Raw genomic sequence first — 24184 nt, 5'->3', positions numbered from 1 at the left:
GCGCACCGCTGAGTTGCAGTCTTTTTATTTCGTATTTTTGTATCTTTTAAAGGACCTATATATATAGGTCGTAGGGAGTTTAGTGCATCATCTATTATTACTTAGAAACATTTTAGCCCTAATCTAGTGAGATAAACTTCATTAGTAGAGAGAGAAAGTGTGGATTTTCATTGATAAACTTGGATATTGAAGAAGGAGCTTGATTGAATCTTTGTAAATCTTCATCTTCAATTAATGAGCAATCTCTTACTCTCTTTCTTTACTTTTGTATTTAGTTTTGTTTTCTTATTTTGATTTTCCTTCTTTGCTTATTGATCATGTTGATGCTTATTGATTTGATGATTGATATTGTCTTCAATATGGTTTGTGAGTAGTCATCTAGCCAAGGGTGTGGGGATGGTGTAGTTGTTGATTGATTCATGCTTATGATGTTGGGGTTTTGTTAATGGTGATTAAAGTCTTTGTATGTTTGATATTCTTTAATCTTCTTGCAAGTGCACATTGTTAGTTGATTAAAGGTGAATCTTTGCTAACAAGAAACGGAAGTTGACTTAGTTAAGGTTCATTGTTATCGATAGTTCTTTGATTGCACCTTCTAATATATGGTTCTAGTGTGGAAACATAGAGGCTATGTTAGGAGAAATTGATTAACCCCGGAAGGCGGTTAGATTGAGCTTTAATTCGATATTCTTGCATGCTTAGTTTACCATTGCTTTGCTTCCATGTTATTGCATGATCAAATGGCAACTACATCTACCTACTTCCCTTGGTGCTTAGTTATATTGATTTTTAATCATTCTTAATCTCTAGTTTAATCTCTTAGTTATTCACACTTCTTGTTCCGAGGTAGCTTAAGTATTAAGTAGTGAATGTGGTGTTTATGCATGTCTCCTTGTGGTTCGACCCTATGCTTGCCTTATACTTGTATTAGGTTTGTTTAGGTGTATAAATTATATTCGATCTAGGGATAGACAATTTGACGACGCGTTTATTCCCTTGTCAAAGTCTGTGAAGGCGACCTCATCAGACAGCCCATGGATCTGGATTTTCACCAGATAAAACCGCCTGACGTAGGAACGCAAGCCTTCTCTATCTCCCTGCTGCACATTGCCAAGATCAAGGCTTGTCTTTTTGGCAGGGATGTTTATAGAGAAGTTAGAAGCAAACAAGAACGCAAGCGTCTTGAAGCTATTGATGCAACCAACCGGCAGATTGCCAAACCACTATTAGTCTATGACCTTCAGGGTGGCTGGAAAGCAGCGACACCATGCGGCATCATCCAACCCTTGTAAATACATGAGGTGGGTGTATGCTAGCAGGTGGTCTTGGTGGTCCCATCATAGGTCCCAACCAACACATTTTTAACCCTGGCCGGCTGTTCGGCGTCGGTTATTTCCTTGGAGAAATCAGAGGGTTGATCTCCAAGGTGTTGCAGCCTAAGCTGCCAATCCATAGGCTGATAGCCGCATGCCGCCTGCCCTCCGAAGAAGGCAGGTTGAATATAAGGTTGAGCAGCCACCTGGTACAATGGTTGAGCCATGTAATGAGCCGAATGAATTACATGAGGTCCAACTTGAACCCGAGGGCTACTTGCTGGAGTCTCATGCACAGATTGTGAATACCTCAAGGAGGTAGTCTGTTGAGGCCGACTCTGAAAGCTCATTCCTCTTCTGCTCGATGTAATGTCGAGCGTCAAAGAATGTTTTCTTGCTACCATAAGGCTGAACATGCCGAATGGCTTTTCTTGTACCCCTTTCTGGAAAACGGAATCTGGTAAAGTCATACTGAGGCCGAGCCTTCTCCTTAGGTGCAGGATGAGGAGTCAGCTGTCGGTCCCTGACCGATTTGTGCTTGCCCATCTGGGCTGACTTCTTGGTCGACTGCTCCTTTCTAGGAGTAGCTGGCCTCTTGTCGGTGAGTTGTTTGATCTCACCTCGGAGACTGCTCACAAGCTTCATGAGCTCGTCTCTGGTTACTGGGGCTGATCCTTCCGCCTGGGTAGGATCAACCGTCTTCTTTGAATGTCCGGCTGGTTTGCTCGGAACATTCTGAGAGTGAGGGCGCTCCCGCTTTTCCTTGCTGCGGATGCGCCTGGAGATGAGAGACCCATCTCTGGCAGTATAGGTTTCGACGTCACCGTCGTCACCTTAGTCATGGTCCGTTTGGACCAACACTTCTTCCAGGGACCGATTGGTCTCTGGAGGCCGATTGGTTTCCGGAGGCCGATTGGTTTCAGGAATTGGTACAGTTTCCAGAGAGGTCATCTTAGAGGTACTCTCCCCACAGACAGCACCAAATGTTTCGGGGTTTTTTGTGTCCCTCGGGAGAGTTACAACACTAAGACTGGATGCTCACTTGGACGCCTGTACCTGCAAAAAAACGGAGCACCGAATGGTCGGTGGTCCGCCTCCAAAGCCTAAGTTAGTAAAGGTCCGAAGAGTAATGTGCGGAATGAAAGGGTTATCTGCTCGGATTTCGAGCTCGGGTGTACTGTTCTCTTGAGAGTGACAATTCTGACAATGATTGGTAATCACTGAATATTCCTCGTAAGGTGTGAAAACGTGAACGTAGCCCATAAATGAGGAGGTTGTCTCCTATTTATAGGCTCCTAGAAAAGTGTGCCCTCCCTAGGGTTTCGTGCCCTAGGGAATGTCACGCAGCTTTTTGCAGGCCTTGGGATTTGGGCCTGAAAGCTGCCAATCCCAGATCCTTTAATCTGCCTGCCACGTGTCGTCCTCTGGGAGGTCCAAAGTGGCGCCCCTTCTAGTGACACGTGGCAGACTCGGATTGGGCCAACTGGCCAGGGTATTTTTACCCAAATCAAATGTCACACTCTATTTTTCAAACATTTACAAACATTGTTGTTTGTCTATGATCTTCACCACTCTACAATGGCTTCCGTTTGTGTAGATAATATCCCCACTTCTTCTTACTCAACCTACTCTTGGTTAACCCCCAAAATTCCAAATTCAAATTTAAATTCTAATTCTAACTCTAATTCATCTTCTTCTGATAATAAACTTAAATCTGACCTTGATTCTACCATCTTCGATGCCGGAGATTTCGAGTTCCGTCTTGGTGATAACCTCACAATGCTCCCCGCCGACGAGCTCTTTTCCGACGGTAAGCTCGTTCTGTTGCAATATTCCACGCCAAAGAAATCTCCACCGTCGGTAATTCTGCCGGAAGAGGAGGTGAAGTCACCGGAGTTAGAGAACTCTAGTCAGAATACGTCAAATGAAGATCCGTATTTATTCTCGCCGAAAGCTCCGAGGTGTTCGAGTAGATGGAGGGAGTTTCTCGGGCTTAAGAAGCTTCAGGGTCAGTCTAAAATGACGTCGTCTTCTTCGTCAACCAATAGCAAGTCGTCTATCAGCTATTTTCTCAATAGAAACTCAAAAACAAGCGCTGACACTTCATCTTTAACCTTGCCATTGCTGAAGGACTCCTCATTTTCATCGTCTTCTTCGACGGAATGTGAGCCTGTATCTACTACCTTGTCTCGAATTTCACTATCCTCTACCTCATCAGACCACAATCACGATGAACTCCCTCGGCTGTCCCTCACCGGTGAGAAGCCCAACATTCAGCCCACTAGATCTAGCCCAAAACTTCAATGTGTACGGCCCAGAGAGAACCCATGGGTAGGGAGGAGTTCAGTGAGAAACGATACGATGACGACGAGGAGGAGGAATATCTCAGTTGACAGTCCGAGAATGAATTCATCAGGAAGAGTAGTGTTTCAAAGTTTAGAGAGAAGTTCAAGCAGTCCAAGTAGTTTTAATGGCGGACCAAGACGACATATTAATAATAATAATAGTTATAAAAACAGAGGATCAATAATGGAGAGATCATATTCTGGTAATGTTCATGTTAGGATTACTCCTGTTCTAAATGTGCCAGTTGTTTGCTCTCTTCGTGGATCTTCAAAGGCCGGTGTTTTCGGGTTTAGCCATTTGTTCTCTTCTTCATCATCTTCTCAGGTGCAAAAGAAAGAGGGTAACAACAATAACAACAACAATGGTGTAAATCATATTAATTCCAGAAGCTTTCATCAAGAGAAAGAGGGCAGCAACAACAACAATGGTAATTATAATACCATTTTTAGAAACAAGAAGGTGAAGGAAAAAGAGAATTCATAAAGATGGAATGAATTAATTTTTATTTTAAAAAAAAAATTAATTGTTTTACTAATTACTCGTAAATTAAGAAATAACCTTTTTAATTTTTAATTTTTATTTTTATGGGTTTTTATTTAATGGAGGGGGAAACGAGATGGTGGGACTTGAAACAGAGAAAAAGCAGATGATAAGATTGATAACCCTTTTTAACCATATTTCACTATTTTTTTATTTTATTAATTTCTGTTTTTTTTTTCTTTAACTTTTTGGGTTTTTGTCATGAGGTGCGGCATTGTACTTGTTTCGTATCCTTAATGATAAGTAATTTTTTGTGGGGCTTCGCATTTGTTTGATGTGCCAACTCTTTATGTTATGTTAAAAGGAGTACAAATTACAAATTGTACTTTTTATTCCAAAGTTGTTACGAGCACTCGTTATTTTATTTGCTATGTAGAACATATCCATGTACAATAAGTGTTACACTTTGACCGTCACATGAGCTTGGGCAATTTAATTGACTTATATAAAACAAAGGTAAGTGGGGTGGTTGGAGTATTAAAAAATTATAAAAGAAAAACAGTGGGGTTAATAGTTTATTGAAAAATAATGAATGTGAGACGAAAGATATAATTTTAAAAAAAAATAGTAGTGGGTTTGGATGGGGACCATGAGAGGAGAGAGATATAATATTTTAATGTAGCGTTTTGCTAAAAAAAAGAAGTGTAACACTTATTAAAATACGGCCGGATTTGGTAAGTGTAGGACTGCAAACGATCTGGGTCGAGCCGAGTTTTAGTCTGTTCGAGTTAAGCTTGATAAGAAATAGTCATGTTTGAACTATCTCGAGCTTGAACGAGCTTTTAAAAATCTTATTCAAGTTAGGCTCGTTAAGAATTTGGCTTGTTCAAACTTTGTTCACGAACATACTCGTTTGCATTTCGAATTTAAGTTCGATCTTGAACGGGTCTAAATCGGCTTGATTAAATAAACGAGCCTTACTTTATCATTACAAAAATGATTTCTTTCAAATTTTAACATATCCATATAATTATATATAAGATGCTTATATTCTTTCTATAGAAAAAGGTAACAATGACGGAGTTTTCATACTTTAACATGATGAAATAATTAGTACTTTTTACAAATATGTATGAATGAAAGATATATAAATTTTTCGAATTTTAATAAGGCGTGAAAAAAACTTATAAGTTAACTTAAACAAGCTGTCCATGAAAATTACCGAGTCGAACATGATGTTGTTCGAGCTTCGTTCATATATTTGACGAGCTTAAGATTTTTGTTCAAGCTTGTTTGTTAGCTTAACAAACAAGTTTTGACCAAGTTTTGATCGAGTTTGTTCGCAAGTAGTTCACGGACGTATCGACTTATTTAAACCCCTAGGTTAGTGTAACACTTATTAAAACACGGAGGGAGTATTATATTAAGGGTTTGTTCCCTTCACATTAATTTCAGTTCTATTCAATTCCTAATATCCTCCTCTTATAAAATATCCAGTTTAGTTCATTTCGTAATATCCTCCTCTCATAAAATATTCAGCTCAGTTCAATCAATTAGAACAATCCCTAAGTGTATATATTGTTGATTTTATTTTTATTATTATTACTCTCTTTGTGTTTTAAAAGTGATATACTTCGATCGACACTTATTTTTTGTAACTTAATTGACTTAATAAAAAATAAGAAATAAGTAGGATGTTTAGTGTATTAAAAAAATTGTAAAAGAAAGATAGTAGAATCAAAATTTCATTGAAAATTAATGAATGTGATTGGGAAAAATTAATAAAATAAATATTAAATAATATAATAGTGGCGGGTTTGAGTGGGTACCACGAAAAGAGAAAGATATACTACCTCCGGTTCAAGTTACTTACAACTTTAGGAGGGTTTTCGGAAGCCAAGACAAAATTTCCTAAGCATGTTTATTGAAAGATAAGGGTATACACTTAAATATTAATCAAAGTAAAAAAAAAAAATAATAAAAAAAATAAAACCCAAATTCAACCAAAATTTTAAAAAGAAACCCATCACCACCGGCACCACCTAGCTGTACAGAAACCACCCACCTGGACACCACCACCACCAAACCCTTCGATCTCAGCCACGACCACCTAACCTACCGATCTTAGTCACGACCACCAAACGCTCCGATCTCTGCCACGACCACCGACCTCAGCTAACCCACCGATCCACCAAACCCACCGACCTAACCTCAACAAACAACCGATCTAACCTCAGCAAACCACCGAACCACCAATCTAACCTCAACAACCCACCAAACCCACCGAGCTAACCTCAGCAACCCACCGAACCACCGACCTCACCAACCCACAAACCCTCGACCTCAGCTAAGCCACTAACCATCGACCTCAACAACCCACCAAACCCACGAACCCAACACCACGTGTAACACCTTAAAAATTCCTTTCCTCTAAAATACATGTTTTACTCTTTTTAAAATACGAAATAGGAAATTTTAAGACATTACCGCTACTGTGAATACGGATAAAGCAATTACAAATGCACACAGCGGAAGATTAAATTCAAACCCATCGAAAACAAGTCAACTCAAAAGTCAACCAAATGATTAAAACCAAAGTCAAATGAAGTCAAATAAAATTAACCTACAACTTGGAACCGTTATAGGCCTTTTTTAAACCAAACCAAATCCAAAACTTTGCGTTATTTTCATACATAATAATAACATCATAAATAATTAAAGTATAAAACACATCATAAACTAATGGAAACTAGCATCATTCGTTCTTCACTCATGTCCCGTCATGAATATGCTTCAATATCTGAAAAGCTTATCTCTACTTGTTTCCACTACTCTCCATTAAAAATGGGTCATCATAGGGCCAAAGTAAAGACATGGCCAAAACACATAAACACACACAATCAGCCAAAGCTGAGTACATAAGCGCAATCAAACACACTAACATGCTTTCACCTATCAACACACACTTACCTCAATGCACCTGTTTACAAGCACACACAAAATTCAACAAGACTTTTCAACTAGACACTAATTAATTTATTTAGCATTGATTACGCAACGAACGGGTTTCCCACTCTACCTCCCCCAAATAAATGAGGTTACTAATACGGGAGCTAACCGTGCCAGCATCAAAACAACACATAGGTGGCGGAATTCCTGCGCAAAATAATAATAATAAATAGGAATGTACTGCGTCGTGTACTCCAGTAGAAGTTATGGTTAAGTATAAAACCGCATAACTCCCCCCATATGTTTATACTCAAGGTATATACATTCCAAGAGTTTTGGTGCGTAATATATTTCACTTTACGTTATTTACAGATTATTAGACTTGGTGATGACTCTCAAACCATAATCATTCAATCAACAATAATTATTCAATCAATTAAGCACACCAATTTAATTCTTGAATAATTAGTGACCACAAATTTAATGTTGAACCCCTTTTTAAATCTACCTCGCTGTTAAAGACACCTTAAACGCATACTGCGCCACAAATCCTATCCCTCGGTGTTAAAAGTACCTTAAGTGCAGTAAGGCACCAATATACAATTTTCCTGTGTACATAGACACTTATATAACTCCTTTCCCATGCTTATAGCATCAATAAAAATTTTATGAACCGTAATAAAATTCCTTTTCAACATTCCAAGCCAAATTAAACATGCAGTTTAATTAAACATGCATTCCAACATGCCATATATAAAAGTGTGGTTCATACAAACATGCTAAAATATAATTTTCCAATCCATCACCAATAAATCATGCTTCATAATTCAATCACCAACATCAATAATCCACAATTCCAAACATAAATCTTAGCATGATACTACTTGTAATTTAATTAGCCAAACCTTGCATGCTACTACATCACCCATAAATATGCTAAATACGCGAACGTACCTCAATTAAGCCCTTAAAGTGGCCGAAAACACTACACACTTCCCGAACCAAGTCTCCTACATAAAGGGACAATAATACTATATTAATTACCCTTTTATACACAATTTCCAGCAACATATAATTCCACATTAAATAACATATAATAAGCTGAAAATTTTTTAAAAACCCTTAATTAAACTCCTCTTTAATGGATAATTACACCCTTTTTATAAAACATCAAAAATAAGACTTTAGGCAAAATTCCAGCATTTTAGATCAATTAAAAACTCTCCAAAACTTCATCAAAACATCACTTTTATGCTTAATCAATCCATAGAATTACTAAATATAGAAAAGCCCCAAATTCAATTGATGTAAGAACCCTAAAAATCATAACTTTATCAAATTGAAAACCTTAACTTATAGCTTTTATAATCTGAAAATTAACATCAAGTATAAAATCTGAAATTATATTCCTTGACTACTAATAATATGATTTTGATACTAAATTAATCATACTTTAAAATAATAAAACCATATTAATAACAATATGCAAACTTAAATTAATTTCAATAACAAAACCAAGGAGAGAAAAGGGAGGAAGAAAGGTGGTGCGGCAGTGGTGATTTGGCAGGTTGTTGGCCGATGACAAGGCTGGCCGGACAACAGTCGCGTCCCTGCTGTTGCTTGTTCACGCAAGAGAGGGGGAGGCAAGGACTACGGGTGGTGGTCTTCGTTCAGGCGGCTGAGCGTCACCGGCGTCCGAACTCAGGCTGGAACAAGTCGACGGTGGCCTCACGTCAGCAGCTGGGTGGGGGGTTCTTTATTTTCACGGGAAGGGTGAAGGGGAAAGAAAAAAAAGAAGAAAAAAAAAGGAAAAGGAAAATAAAAGGGAAAATAACCCATTTTGACCATTTGACTTTTTGTGTGGGGAATTTTAAGGATCTAGTAGATATATATAGTGTAGGGTAATTAGAGTAGGTTTGGGCTTCATATAGTCATGGACTTAAAATAGTTAGCCCAAATACAAGAGTAGGATAAATTGGTTTATTAAGAAAATGATCACATTTTGATTATTGACCCAAATATAAATACTTGCTTAATTAATAATCCCATAATTAAAATGGTTTGACCTAAAATATATTTTATAATTAAATTAATATTTTATAAAGTACACTAAAAAATACGGGGTATTACAATTTACCCCCTTTAAAAGAAGTAGGTACAAAAACAATAAAAACTTGTTTGAAAATAAATAAGTTCTTGCAAATTCTAAAAATTTCCTTCATATTTTTAGTTTCTATACTTTTGTGATACTTACTTTCTACCTCATCTATTCATTCACACACAAACTAGTGTGTAAAGTAACCAACTCACAAACCAACTTACTCAAATTAGTGTGTAAGATAACAACTTTACTAACAAACTTACACAAAATAATGTGTAAACTACCACATTAGCTAACAACCTCGCATTTTGATAATAGACTTACACATCCTAGTGTGTATGACAATCAAATTAAATAACATAATTAGTTTAAAACTGACCGAAAAGGCACTTAAAATGCCAACATTAAGCGAAAAGCGCGTAAATCTATCGCACTCTACCCCCCCCCCCCCCTTAAAGAAAAGTGTTACGCCCCTGTAACTCCACTTAACTCAACTTTAGAGTTATGTTGTTCTTTTTCTCATTCCATTCATGATAAAATCATGACACTTCTTTATATCCATTCCTTGTTGCGAGTGCCAATAATCAATCCTTTACTCATCATACTAAACAATTACACTATCTTTTACCAATCCTGTAGTAAAAGTATGAAGCACTTTTCTATTCAAAACCTTTATTATGTCTAGCTCTCAACTTAATAGTTTCCTTTGCAACTCATACTTTTAGTCAATGTTCTATCACAATGACTTATGAAAATATCTTATATCTTACCAAGGTCCAATGATAAGGCTAAGTTATTCATTCGCCACTTTACCAAGTTTACGCAAACTCGCAAATTCGTTTGGAGTCCAAAAACGATCTTCTCGCTATTGTTCCACAACATAGTGAACTTTATGGTTCTTTCTATACCAACCTCAAACTATTGTCATGCCAATCCTAGCTTGTATGGTGATTTTGTGTTTGTTTTCACTCCAATGTTATCTTTACCTCCTTTTTTGAAATTGAATATACATGCTCTCTACATGACCTCAAATGTCAAATATTCGTTTTGTTTGTATGTAATCGTCCTCAATGTATTACCAAAGTTCATTTGTATACCTTCCAGTATCTTGAAAGAAACTAGGAATCTCTATTTAACATGATGTCCTTAGGAACTCCATGTAGTCTCACATCAAATTGATGTAAGCCTTCGCAAGTTTGACGTGGGGAAAACTTGGTCGTTGAACTAATCCTCCCTAAGCCAAACAAAATTTAAATCACATAACTAACCTAAATACAAGTATAGAGGTAAGTCAAGGGTCGAACCACTAGGAACGATTATGTTCAAGTACTCTCGATTAGTGCTTAAGCTAGGTCGAAGTCTAAGGATAGAAGGTGAAACTAACAACTACTAAGACGAAGAAACCAAACTAATAAAAAACTAGGGAATGGGATCAACAAGTAATCATGACAATTGTACCAACTCGGAAATACATGCAAATCAATGATTGTGAAGACTAATGGCAAGCTCAATCGAAAGAGTCAACAAGCTAATCTCCTAGAGGTCAAACTAGCGCCAACTACGAGAGACTCTAGCTAGGAACTTCGCAACCCAACTCAATCGACAAATACAAGCCACAATTCAATTGTTCGTATCAATGTGAACTTACAATGCAATATAGTGTGAGTAACTAGGTTGATCACTCCTAAATTAAACAAACACATGCAAACTTCCATTAATCACTTTAATCTCAACAATCAATCAACACATTTCCCAAATTAAGCATAATCAATCAATCATACAAGTTTCACCCTATCCCGAGCCAAATAACTACTCTAACAACATCATCAAATCAACAAACAACCAAAGAAATCAAGAATCAACAAAATATCAAGATCAACTACTCTAAACAAGCATCAAAGATCAAAATCAAATCAAATCAAATCAAACCAAACAAACATGAATTAACTGATCAAAACAATAAATGAGATAGAGTTAGAAATGCTCATTGATAATAGAGAAGATCTCCAACACAATTGTCACCTTTGCATCTTCAATCTCTCAATCACCATTTAAATTCCTCACTTTCTCTCTCCAAAATATACTCCTGAACTAACCCTAAAACTAGAGAGAGAAACTCTCAACTAAGCTAAAAAAATGATCAAAAATGTAAAATGAAGCTTATTCTAAAACTTGCTCCAAAAATCAGGTTGCAAAGATATATATAGGAGGCACGAACAAAAACCGAGCACGACGAATACCCAGGGAGGCGTGCCAAAAGCTTGCTCCAAAAGATTCCTTCACCTTAGTAAATCACCAATATCAAGACCCGAACCTTGTATAAAACCTAAAACCACGAAATTAGAGCAAATAAAAGAGAAAAGACTAGAAAAACCAACGAAATGCACAAATACTACAAAATAAGAGAGAAAAGGTATAACTAAGAGCAAAAGCATAAAACTAAGCATTTATTAAGCATGAAAGCCATAAAAAGAAGGAGAAAACAACCTAAATGCTCATCAAATGGGTGCCATTTATGACACCCATCAAATGCCCCCAAGCTTATCTTTTGCTTGTCTACGAGCAAAACATAACCAATGGATGGAAAATGATGAGCTTATTCAAACAAACTAAAGAAGAAAGGATACAAAAATATACACTAACTCACTTTCGTAGGAATCACGGTCAATTTTAGCAACTAAAGAATCCATATTACACTTCGAAAACTGAGCATATTACAAGTCGTCCCTAAAATGTCACAGAATCCTCAAATGTCTATTATAATTCTCCTCACTCTTCAAGTATAGCAAGATATCATTAATAAAGCCATATATTTATCGAATTACTGTACTCATGGAAATACTCGATTCATTAAATCCATAATGATTGTTAATACATTAATTAACCCAAAAGGCCTGATTTATATTTCCATGTTAATGAATCCATGGGCTCCTCAAAATTTTCTTCTCTCCAACTTGGTTTTCAAATACTCCCAACAAAAGTCAATTGTCTCACGAATCGTATCCCTATTTTCTTTCCACCAAAGTTATGCTCCTCAAATTCTCATGGCAATTCAAAACAACAAAAACTCATCTTTCACTACCTAGTTCTACAAAAAGCAGGGTCTCCACTCTCCTTAAAGTATGCGGTTTGACCAAAGCAAAATTCATACACTCCTCTCGTGTAGTTTATCATCACCAAATATATATATTTCATCAATTCTCCAAGTACATTCCTAATTTGATCATAAGGTTTCTCAAATAAACACTCATTGGTTGCAAAAATTGAAGGGGATATTAAATAATAAAAATATAGATCTTACCAATAACCTAAAGCACCAAATAAATAATAAATAACATCATTAAATAAGCATAACCAAATAGTCACATAATTACGTGCTTCATATAATGATCATCCATACATACACATTACATTGCACAAATCATCACAAATTAATCTATATTGTATTCTTTAATCCTTACACATGATTCTAGGTGATCACAACACCCAAATTTGCATGATTATATAAAACATATACAATTAAATATAACTTGCATAAAAACTACATTAAAAATAAATAGCACCAAGAATTAAATTATAATGCACATAAATTGAAATCATCTGTCCTATATGCCCTTCTTATGTAACACCCCAATAATTCTCTCTTTAAACCTCTGAGGACCCTGAACAATATTCAAGAGAATTACTGGCGTGCTACCGCCACGTGTTCAAACGTTAAGGCTTTATCAGAAAATAGCAGCGGAAAAACTAAATCAGTTATAAATAAGTTTCAAAACTAACGAATGAAACCAAATTAAGTCATACAACTTAGAACCATTAAGGCCCTTATTCAAAACCCAATCAAAGTAGTAAGTGATTAAATTCAGTGTTCAAATAAATTCAAACCCAAAAGAAATAGTGTCGAATAAAATCGAATTAAAATAAATTCAAACTTGCAAAAGAAATAAAATGAAACAACCAACTCTCTACTCAAGATCCCACAACCCTGATGAATGTTGCATGTGTAAGAACCTGTGGTAATTCTGCTCCCCAATATTACAAGTGTAAAAATTGGATCGTCACAGGGTCATTGAAAGGCAAAGGCCATGACCAAAGAAAGACACACACAAAAGCACGCAATCAACAAAGCTGAGTACATACAAGCTGTGAAACAGAATAAGAATTCCATGACATGCTACTAATAATCATTAATCATGCATCATTAAGTTATAGACTCAACACACGACTCAACTATCAATTTTACTAGGACTTCACTAATTAATAGTAGTTAACTCGTTTTATATCATTCATTGGATTAAGCAATAGACAAGGTTGTCCAACCCATGCTCCATTTGGAACATCAATAAAGAAAACCCCATGCCTCCTTTCGGAAACATCAATAAACATCCAACGACCACGGGCGCGACTCCGTGACCGTAGTTAGTATGAGATCTCACCTAACTCCTAGTTTTAAGAAAAAATATTTGAAATAAGAGACTCGTAGATCAGACGGCCTCGAGAAAAGTACACGGCTAATACCCCATGTACCCCAACCCCTGATTGTCATTACTCCAGAAGTGCACCAATCTAGAGTTTTATTGCTCATCCATCTTGCACTTTACGTGATTTACAGGTTTAGACTTGGTGTTGACTCATATGCAAACAATACAATCAATCCAATATCAATCCAATCAAACTAGAACAAGTTTCCAATTTCATTTCTTGATTTATGAGTGACAAGCAACAATTATTATTTATTCCTTTGACTACCTCGGTGTATAAACACCTTGAGTGCATAGGGCACCCCAAATCCTTAACCTCGTCTTATAAGACTGGAATTCTTCCTTTACTCATCCTATTTCAATAATCATGAATGAGTAATAAATAAATCATTCCACATACTTACATACCTTTGCCTCTAATTGCACCTTACAAAGTTAATACATAAATAATATTTGCCACGTAAAATAGTGCATATCATTCGGAAATCACAATGTATAACCAAACAATTATTCCCAGTCTTCTCTATACATGATACTAAGTTCTTGTTTCGTTCCTAAACATGTTTCTAAAGGCAAGGTTTCGTAACTCGTACTTACCTTGAGTAAACAAATTGGTTGGCCACTTAACCAATCACCTTCTATAAAGTCCTCTCCTAAACCAAACAATAAGATTTCAATCAATACCCAAACAACCAAATTTACAGCAATACTAACTTACTTTAAAACCTTCAAAATCCAAATCAAACAACACTTTAAAACCTTCCCTTTTGTTAAAATTAAAGGCTTATATATAGTTCTTTAAATTTTTCTTCATAAAAACCTTAAAATACACTCTTTTACATGAAATTACAGCAAGTTCAAAGTCTAATAAAAATCTAAAAACTATATAAAAACCCCTAAAAAAAATCTCCCTTTTTAATGGGTGATTAAACCCTCTATATAAAACATCAAAAGTAGTACTTAGAAACTATTTCCAACACTTAAAACTTCAATAAAAACATATATTTATGCTTAATTAACTTTAAACATAATTAATTTTATTAATCAAACTCAAGAATAATATTTTAAGTAAAAAGAACTTCGTTAAAATCAAAAATTGCCCGAAAATCATATTTAGAGGCTGAATTTGGCCACGAGAGGGTGGTGCTCACTACCATAGGTAGTGAGTCTTTCTTAAAATGTTGTTTCCACATGGAAAACACTACTTTTTTATCAAAATTGGATGAGTTCAGAATCTGATCGGGATTAAAACGGGATTAATATTAACGAACGAAAATCTAAAAATTAAAACACGTATATAATCTGAAATTTTATACCATAATTGAAATATAGTAAACCTAATAAATTTGCAATCTTTTATAACTCATATACATAATCAAACCATAATAATAATAATCTAGAACAAAATTTAATCTAAGATTGAAACTTTAAACAATTCATCAAAACAAAGGAAAAGAGGAAGGAAAGGGAGAAGAGATTCGAACTAATGGTCGCGGGTGGTGGCTGGAGGACCCCGGTGCAGCAAGGGCGGCGCGGCGGTGGTCTGTGGCAATTTTTTTTTTTTTTTTTTTTTGTGAACCGTGAAAGAGGAAAGAAGGAGGAGAAAAAAAAATAGGTTGAATGAATTTACGTGAGAGGGAGAAGAGTTTGAGGGTTTTGGGTTTTTATTTGGGCTTTAGTTTCCTAATTTTATTAGGAGTAGGAATTATGTAGTTTGGATTTGAGTGAAATTGAGCATTGGGCTACAAACTTAAAAGAGGATTAATAATTTTAGCTTGAAAATCTTTTTGCTTTTACATCAAAATAGTTCATACTATAAAATTAAAATAAAAAAAAAATACATTTGTATAAATAATAAATAAATAAATATACTTTAATTAGGTTGAAACTATGGGGGATTACATCTTAAGACTACCCAAATCTCACACATAAAATAAAATAAATAATACTAAGGTTCAAAGAATAAAATAAGTACGCAGATTCAACTAATTTCAAAAATTATTTATAACATAGTAATTTATAAAAATACATATATTTTATTTAAACTGCCGAATTATTTTAATTAAAATAAAATAATTTTTTTGAAATTAAAGTTGAACCTTAAATTACGTCATAAAATCCAGAATCATAAGATTTAAAACGTTAGGCGCCCAAAAACTTTTAAAGTAACTTTAGTGGTAATTAAATCGAACCTAAGCTCCCAGATACCACTTTGTAACACCCCAATAATTCTCTCTTTAAACCTGTGAGGACCCTGAACAATATTCAAGAGAATTACTGGCGTGCTACCGCCACGTGTTCAAACGTTAAGGCTTTATCAGAAAATAGCAGCGGAAAAACTAAATCAGTTATAAATAAGTTTCAAAACCAACGAATGAAACCAAATTAAGTCATACAACTTGGAACCATTAAGGCCCTTATTCAAAACCCAATAAAAGTAGTAAGTGATTAAATTCAGTGTTCAAATAAATTCAAACCCAAAAGAAATAGTGTCGAATAAAATCGAATTAAAATAAATTCAAACTTGCAAAAGAAATAAATGCAAACAACCAACTCTCTACTCAAGATCCCACAACCCTGATGAATGCTGCATGTGTAAGAACCTGTGGTAATTCTGCTCCCCAATATTACAAGTGTAAAAATTGGATCGTCACAGGGTCATTGAAAGGCGAAGGTCATGACCAAAGAAAGACACACAAAGCACGCAATCAGCAATACTGAGTACATACAAGCTGCAAAATAAATTAAGAAATCCATAACATGCTACTAATAATCAATCATCATGCATAGACTCAACACACGACTCAACTATTTATATTACTAAGACTCCATTAATTAATAATAGGTAAATCATTATTTTTTATTCATTGGATTACGCAATAGACAAGGTTGTCCAACCCATGCTCCATTTGGAACATCAATAAAAGAAAAACCCCATGCCTCCTTTCGGAAACATCAATAAACATCCAACGACCACGGGCGCGACTCCGTGACCGTAGTTAGTATGAGATCTCACCTAACTCCTAGTTTTGAAAAATATATGAAATAAGAGACTCGTAGATCAGACGGCCTCGAGAAAAGTACACGGCTAATACCCCATGTACCCCAACCCCTGATTGTCATTACTCCAGAAGTGCACCAATCCAGAGTTTTATTGCTCATCCATCTTGCACTTTACGTGATTTACAGGTTTAGACTTGGTGATGACTCATATGCATAACAATACAATCAATCCAATATCAATTCAATCAAGTAAAACAACTTTTCAATTTCAATTCTTGATTTATTAGTGGCAAGCAACATTTATTATTTATTCCTTTACTACCTCGGTGTATAAACACCTTGAGTGCATAAGGCACCCCAAAACCTCAACCTCGTCTTAGAAGACTTAAATTCTTCCTTTACTCATCCTGCGTGCATTATCATGAAAGAGTAATAAATTAATCATTACACCAATCATATACCTTTGCCTCTAAGCGCACCTTGCATAATTAGAGCACAAATAATACTTGCAATATAAAATAGTGCACGTCATACGAAATTCACAATGTATAATCAAACAATTTAACTCAGTCATCCCTATACATGATACTAAGTTCTCGATCCGTCGTCCTTAAAGATGCACCTAAAAAAAAGGTTTCGTAACTTGTACGTACCTTGAGCAAACGAATTGGTATGCCACTTTACAACTAGAAATCACCTTCAATAAACTCCTCTCCTAAGCCAAATAATAACATCTCAATCAATACCCAATCAATCAAATCTACAGCAATACTAACTTACTTTAAAACCTTCAAAATCCAAATCAAACAACACTTTAAAACCTTCCCTTTTGTTAAAATTAAAGGCTTACATATAGTTCTTTAAATTTTTCTTCATAAAAACCTTAAAATACACTCTTATACATGAAATTACAGCAAGTTCAAAGTCTAATAAAAATCTAAAAATTATATACAAACCCCTAAAAATCTCCCTTTTAATAGGTAATCACAGCCTTTTATTAAAATCACAATTATACTACTTTAAATAAAATTCCAGCATTTTAAACTAATCGAAAACCACTTCAAAACTTCATCAAAATACATCTTTATACTTAAGTTATCCATAGAAAAATTATATTATCTCTTACCCTTTAAACTCAAGGATAAAATTTAAAAAAAAACTTCGTGAAAAACCAAAAACTGCCCGAAAATCATATTTAGAGGCTGAATTTGGCCACAAGAGGGTGGTACTCACTACCAAAGGTAGTGACTCTTTCTTAAAACATTGTTTCCACATGGAAAACACTACTTTTTTGTCAAAATCGGATGAGTTTAGAACCTGATCGGGATTAAAACGGGATTAATATTAACGAACGAAAATCTAAAAATTAAATCACGAATCTATGTGTTCAAAATAATCTGGAATTAAGTTAAACTAATCAGTAGTTATAATCACCAAAATTTCAAAACATCATTACTATAAAAGCCCCAAATCAATTGTTCATAAAAACCCTAAAATCATGATTTTCAATAAATTGAAACCCTAGGTTTATAATTCATAAAATATGAAATTTATAACATAAATATAATCTGAAATTTATAATCTTTATACCATTAAAATATAATTTGATACTAAAAATATAATCTTTATACTAAAATCAAAACCCAAAACAATTAAATTAACATTAAGCAAAATAATGAAACAAAGGAGGATGAAAATAAGACTAACCTTTTTGTGTGGGAAATTTTTGGAGATTCATGGGGTATTTATAGGAGAGAATTATTGTAGGGTAAAAAGAAAGATTGGGCCTCATAAAAATAATGGGTCGATTAAGTAAACAAATGAGTTAGGCTTGTGTGACTGGACATAAATTGTAGAATAAAGGTGCATAAAATAATTTGTTCAAATAATTTTCGACCCTGATTAATAATTTGAAACTTTTGAAATTAAATTATGAAAAATAACAAATAAATATTATAAATAAAATAAATTTTCATTTATAAAATATTTAAAAATACAAGGGATTACATCACCAAACAAAAACAAACTAACACCCCTAAGCTTATTCAAAGCTATAGCCACAAGCATATACACAAAAAGCGTGAGAATGCTTCCCGCCAAGCTTAAATGGAGCATTGTCCTCAATGCTCAAAAAGGGAGAATACTCACATCAAAATATTTTTGAATTTCTCATTTTTCACTTTTTTTTTCTTTTTCTTGTTTAATAGTGCTTTGTCCTCGCCTCTTTTAACTTTGGACGGCTTTTCCAACTTTGCACTTGCTTTGTCCTTGCCTTTTTTAAAAAACTTTGGACGGCTTTTTCATTTATTCATTTGTCATAATTCACACAAAAATCACAACACAAACTTGCTCATCAAGGGAACCAAATATCCAAACTCCTCCACCACAAACTCCAAAAACCAAGAATGGAAATGAAAATGAAACAAAAGGCTCAAGATCTAAATATGTGGCTTGAAAAGAAGGTAAACAGCTCAAATGGTTGGCAAGTAGGCAAATGTAAACCCAAAAACCAAAAATGAAACAAACTATCCTAGAAAAGAAAAATTACCACCCCGAAAAGATGCCTTTGTCCTCCCTAGATGGTTCGATCTCGATCTTGAGAACCATGAGTCAAGCTTCTAGATTAGGTCCGCAATAGTCAAGGATCCATGCCGATCATGCAAGATAATGTTGATGGCTTGAAAAATAACGAACCTCACATGGATGTAGCAAAAACTCACTATTGGTGTCAAATCGACTATAGGAAGCAACTACCAATCATGCCATAAACAAACAGAATCCGGCCTCATGATCCCACTAGTTCTAACCAACTACCTTAGCATGCTCTATCCTAGAATCAACCAAGCATACTCTCAAACCATGCACACCGTTACCATTTAAGAAGAATATCATTCAAGTATACAAGTCCAAATGTTATTATGTCCAAAACAAGAACAAAATAAAACACATTGCAAATTTTCCTTGATAGAAACGAAAATCTTTAGGAGTTTTTCAAAATAAAGGAACATGGAAAAGCATATACAAAGGTGCATAGCATATATGAATCAACATCCCACCAAACATGATAGAATACCCTCCCTCAAGATTGAATGAGACAATACACTCAAACACAAATCAAATAATCCATGGGGAGGGGAAAATAAGGAGATCAATCCAACCAACCAACACATGTCCAACATGCCATCAACCATTAGAGAAAGAGCAAGGAAAGATATTACCGGATTTGAGGTGGGTGTAAATACCTTCAAATGACCCAATTAAACCTTTCAAAGCTAATTTCCCAAGAATTGAACCTTGTTTCCATATGCTAGCAAAAATAGGAGTCTACCTTCCTTGATTCTTGATCCGATCCAAATCGAAGCAATAAAGTATATCAAGTCATGTACCTAGCAAACATTTCCATGAGAGAAAATCTATTCTAAAAACGAAACAAAATCTAATCTAAAACATGGGTTACTTCCCGAGAAAGGCTTGCTTAAGGTCCAAGCTTGACCGCTCTAGAAAATAATAATTTAACGCACGCAAGAGCTTGTCAAATGCACTACTACACATTTTATATGATAACAAGTAGGCACAAGACAAATAGAGAACGTGCAACAAGATCATTGCACGCAAGTGAGAAGGGAGGTGCCAAAAGAAAGAAGAAGAACGATCAAAAGGAAAAATAAGAAGTGAAGGGAAAAGAAGAATGGAAATAAAAGAAAAAGGCAAATCCTCCTCACCAAAATATTTTAGGTTGGCATAATTCTCCTCTTCATCAACAATGATGGAATGAGGGACATGAAAATCATCCATAGAAAAGGGCTCCCCAATAGGCTCTTTGAGATAGGAAGGGAGAAAAATAGGGCAAGAAGGGAAGTGGTCAAACCTTTGAGAAAAAGGGGTATGAGAAATAGGCAAAGAGGTAGCTACTCCCTCAACATAAGGTCTCACATCGCCAATGAGGGCATGAAAATCAATCATAGAGTCCTCGAATGAAGATCTCTCACAATCTACATCTCCCTCAAGCTCAAAAACTCCAAGGGAATCAACCTCATCATCCTTTACACCACAATAAACAACCTTTCCTTCAACCATCTCAAAACCTAAGTCCTCAAAACCGTGGATTAGTAGAGGTAGAGTCATCACAAACTTATCTAAATCCCAAAAAGCTTTCTCGATGAACTCACCCCAAAATCCATAGATCTTCGTATGACTCTCACAAATAAAATGGGACATTACCTCCAAAGAGTCTATGTATTCATAGATTGAAGGGTCACAAACATACACTTGAGACTCATCAAGATGGGAAAGAGGGTTAGGATTTTCTAATTCAACTCTCTTTTCGTCCTCAACTCATTCACCATCACTCATATGCTCATCAAAGGAATCCTCACACTCTCTTAGTTGCTCAAAATCACCATCATCATCCTCAACACACACATTGGATTTGTAATTTTCACACACAAGCATCAAAGATGACAATTGGCTTTCTAGCTCTTCACTTCTTCTTCTTCTCTCCTAAAGTTGTTCCTTACTCTTTTTCATCACCTCCAATTGACTTATCATCAAATTAAGAATCGACTCCTTTTTAGGCCCAAGATCATTACTAAGCTCAATATGCCTAATTTGAGTTTCTAAAGTAGCAATAAGAGATTCAAAAGACGTAGAAGATTGAGGCTCAACAAGAGATGAAGAAATACAACCAAGATTGGAAGAATCATCATTGAGATCATGAGCATATACATCACATTGGGGAGTGGGGGCAAAATCAAACATATGAGATTTGTCAACTCGAGCATGTACCTCATTATCATGAACAAAAGAGGAAATAGAATTGTAAGCATTTGTTCTAGGTTCAACTATGGGATCATGTGACTCATCATGGGAAATCATGCTAGCATTAGGAGAATTAACACATTACACATCAAAATTAGAAGCACGATTACCCCTATTATAGACTTCCCAAGCAAACCAAACATAGAAATCCCAAGCATCATTAATTGAAAATGATCTAAATCTACCATTATGCATTCCTTCAACTATATCCCTAGTTTGCTCATTCAAACCAAAATAACAAAGCTCACAAGCCTCCCAAAGACTACAATGATGATATTCAAGAAATCCCTCAAGTCTATTGAAATATTCACAAAAAGGCTCATTATCATGTTGAGGAAATGAGAGACATGCCATTTTTATACAGAGCAAACAAAAATCAAATAAAATAAAAATATAAACAAAGACCTAGACTCAAGCAATCAAAAACACTCAAACATAGACACTGTTCCCCGGCAACGGCGCCATTTTGACGAAGGGAAAACTAGGTCGTTGAACTAATCCTCCCTAAGCCAAACAAAATTTATATCACTTAACTAACCTAAATACAAGTATAGAGGTAAGTCAAGGGTCGAACCACTAAGAACGGTTATGTTCAAGTGCTCTCGATTAGTGCCTAAGCTAGGTCAAAGTCTAAGGATAGAAGGTGAAACTAAAAACTACTAAGACGAAGAAACCAAACAAATAAAGTATTAGGGAATGGGATCAATCGCCCTTCTATAGTAAGCTTTCACATTAGTAGTATCAAAATACAAAACCGCTAAATATAATTGACCCACTCTATCATAGTCTTTTACCTTGATGAAGCAAGCACCCAAGTTCAGATTAAAGAGCACAGCAGTGCCCGAAAACATCAATTTATCCTCTTTACTACAAAAATCTGCAAAGGACAACAATTTAAGAGCAAGTGAGTATTTTGCAATAGCAGACCCCATTTGATTTTGCTTGTAGAACATGTTTCCCTCAGCTTTTAATCTCCTAACAAAATTGAGAATTCCAAAAGGATTCTCCAACTACCCAACTGAAAACTCTAACTCATGAGAAGAGACATCATTGTCTTCAACATGGGAAATACACAACATACCCCTTAGTTCCTCAAAACTAGCCATAGATACTGAAACAAAGCAAATTAAAACACCAAAGGAAAGCAGAAAACTAAATCACTAGGCTTCCCTTTAATTACCCAAAACTAAAAACATACCAGAAAAAAGAGAAATCCGACAACCAAAGGAAACCCCAATCTTATTGCCACCACCATCGAAGGGGAACTCTGCAATATCACCAACAAACCAAAAAACAAAAAAAGAAATAAAAAAATAAAAAGGAGATAGACGGAGGGACTGAGCTTGCCGGCGACGGCTAGACGAGCCGCGGCTGGGAAAAGGGGGACGGTGGAAGCAGTGAAGGGATAGGGATGAGGGTTAGGGAGAGAAAGGGTATGTTGTTTTTTTGGAGGTTATGTACGAAGTACTTTTCTATTTTATGTTACGCTGCTTGTGTTTGCACAAATCAAACACATTAACTAAATAAAAAATTTGCCTCTAATTTCATAAAAATATAAAATAGTTTTAAGTTCATTTGTACTGTGTTATACTTATATAATGCCAATCGTGCAAGATTGCAAGTAATAGAACAACAAATGTAGGTTATCTTATTCTTTCAAAAAAAAAAATGTAGGTTATCTTATTAATTCTCGTATGGTTATTGAATGTGTTCCACCCTCAACAATTGCATGGAACTGTCACTCAGTGTAAATATTTCATTTTTTTCTGAAAATTTTAATATGCTACAAAATAAAAAGAAAAAAAATAAATAAAAACCCGAATGTTTTTAGAAGGCACAAAGACACTAAATAAACACAAATGTTCAAAAACATCCGATGTACAATAACGCTACTGTAAATCAGTATTCTCTCTCTTCTCACTTATTTTTCACCCACTACGGAGCCACCGCTGCCGCCGCCACTGCCTCGAGCTTGCCTGCTTGAGCCTCGTTAACAGTGATCTAACGGTCGTTGAGTGTTTGGCCGTTCATTCCTTCGATCGCAGCATCAAGCTCTTCTTTGCTTCCGAATGTAACGAAGCCAAATCCTCTAGATCAAAGTAGTTGCAGAAAATTTCGAATCAAAGCAACAGAATATCAGCTTAATGAGAAACAAAGAGTTTGCTGCTGATAACCACACTATATCGTCATTTGTGAGCTTACTTAATTATCCAAAAATTGGTGATGAAGACAAGGAATTACTGAAAAAGTTTTTGGAAAATTGAGCGAGTGATAATTTGGAAAAGTGGAAGGAGCAATGACTAAAACATATAATCAATAAGTCAATGTGTAAATTTTGATTGATTGTAGGAAAAAGCATTAATGTTGGTGATTACATTTGATATTACTTCATTTTGGCTTACATTTACTTGAATGGTGCGGCTCATGAAAGTAGACGTGGATTGATACTCTGTTTTGCATATGTAGCATAATTACTTTTGTGAAACAAAGGGTCACTTTTGTGGAAAAAAAGGACCACTTTTGTGAATAAAAAAGGTCATTTTTGAAGAAAAAAGAACCACTTTTGTAAAAAAGGGTCATTTTTGTGAAAAAAAGGGTCACTTTTGTAGATAAAAGGGGTTACTTTTGTGAACAAAAAGGGTCACTTTTGTAAAAAAAAAAAAGTCGCTTTTCGCAGAATGTTCGATGTACAA

General features: G+C 35.3%; 1 protein-coding gene and 1 long non-coding RNA gene across 3 annotated transcripts; one reads left to right on the top strand and one right to left on the bottom strand.

Moving 5' to 3' along the window:
* The first annotated feature begins 2891 nt into the window (after nt 1–2891).
* Nucleotides 2892–4142, top strand: LOC145604127 (uncharacterized). Its single transcript, XM_081660077.1, has one exon. It carries the CDS (start codon nt 2892–2894, stop codon nt 4140–4142), a length of 1251 nt encoding a protein of 416 aa, XP_081516203.1.
* Nucleotides 4143–11095: 6953 nt separating this feature from the next.
* Nucleotides 11096–22996, bottom strand: LOC145604611 (uncharacterized). Of its 2 annotated transcripts, XR_014104945.1 has the most exons (4): nt 19916–22996; nt 17327–17388; nt 14268–14323; nt 11096–11515 (listed from the first exon to the last, which is right to left on the bottom strand). It is a non-coding gene; the product is annotated as an uncharacterized LOC145604611 (long non-coding RNA). The 2 variants fall into 2 exon arrangements; XR_014104944.1 differs by lacking the exon at nt 14268–14323 and having other exon boundaries at nt 11122–11515.
* Between the last annotated feature and the right edge of the window lie 1188 nt (nt 22997–24184).

The sequence above is a fragment of the Chenopodium album genome, chromosome 22, assembly GCF_948465745.1.
Source record: "Chenopodium album chromosome 22, dcCheAlbu1.1, whole genome shotgun sequence".
NCBI classification, from domain to species: domain Eukaryota; kingdom Viridiplantae; phylum Streptophyta; class Magnoliopsida; order Caryophyllales; family Amaranthaceae; genus Chenopodium; species Chenopodium album.
This window is presented reverse-complemented; position numbering and strand designations above follow the sequence as displayed.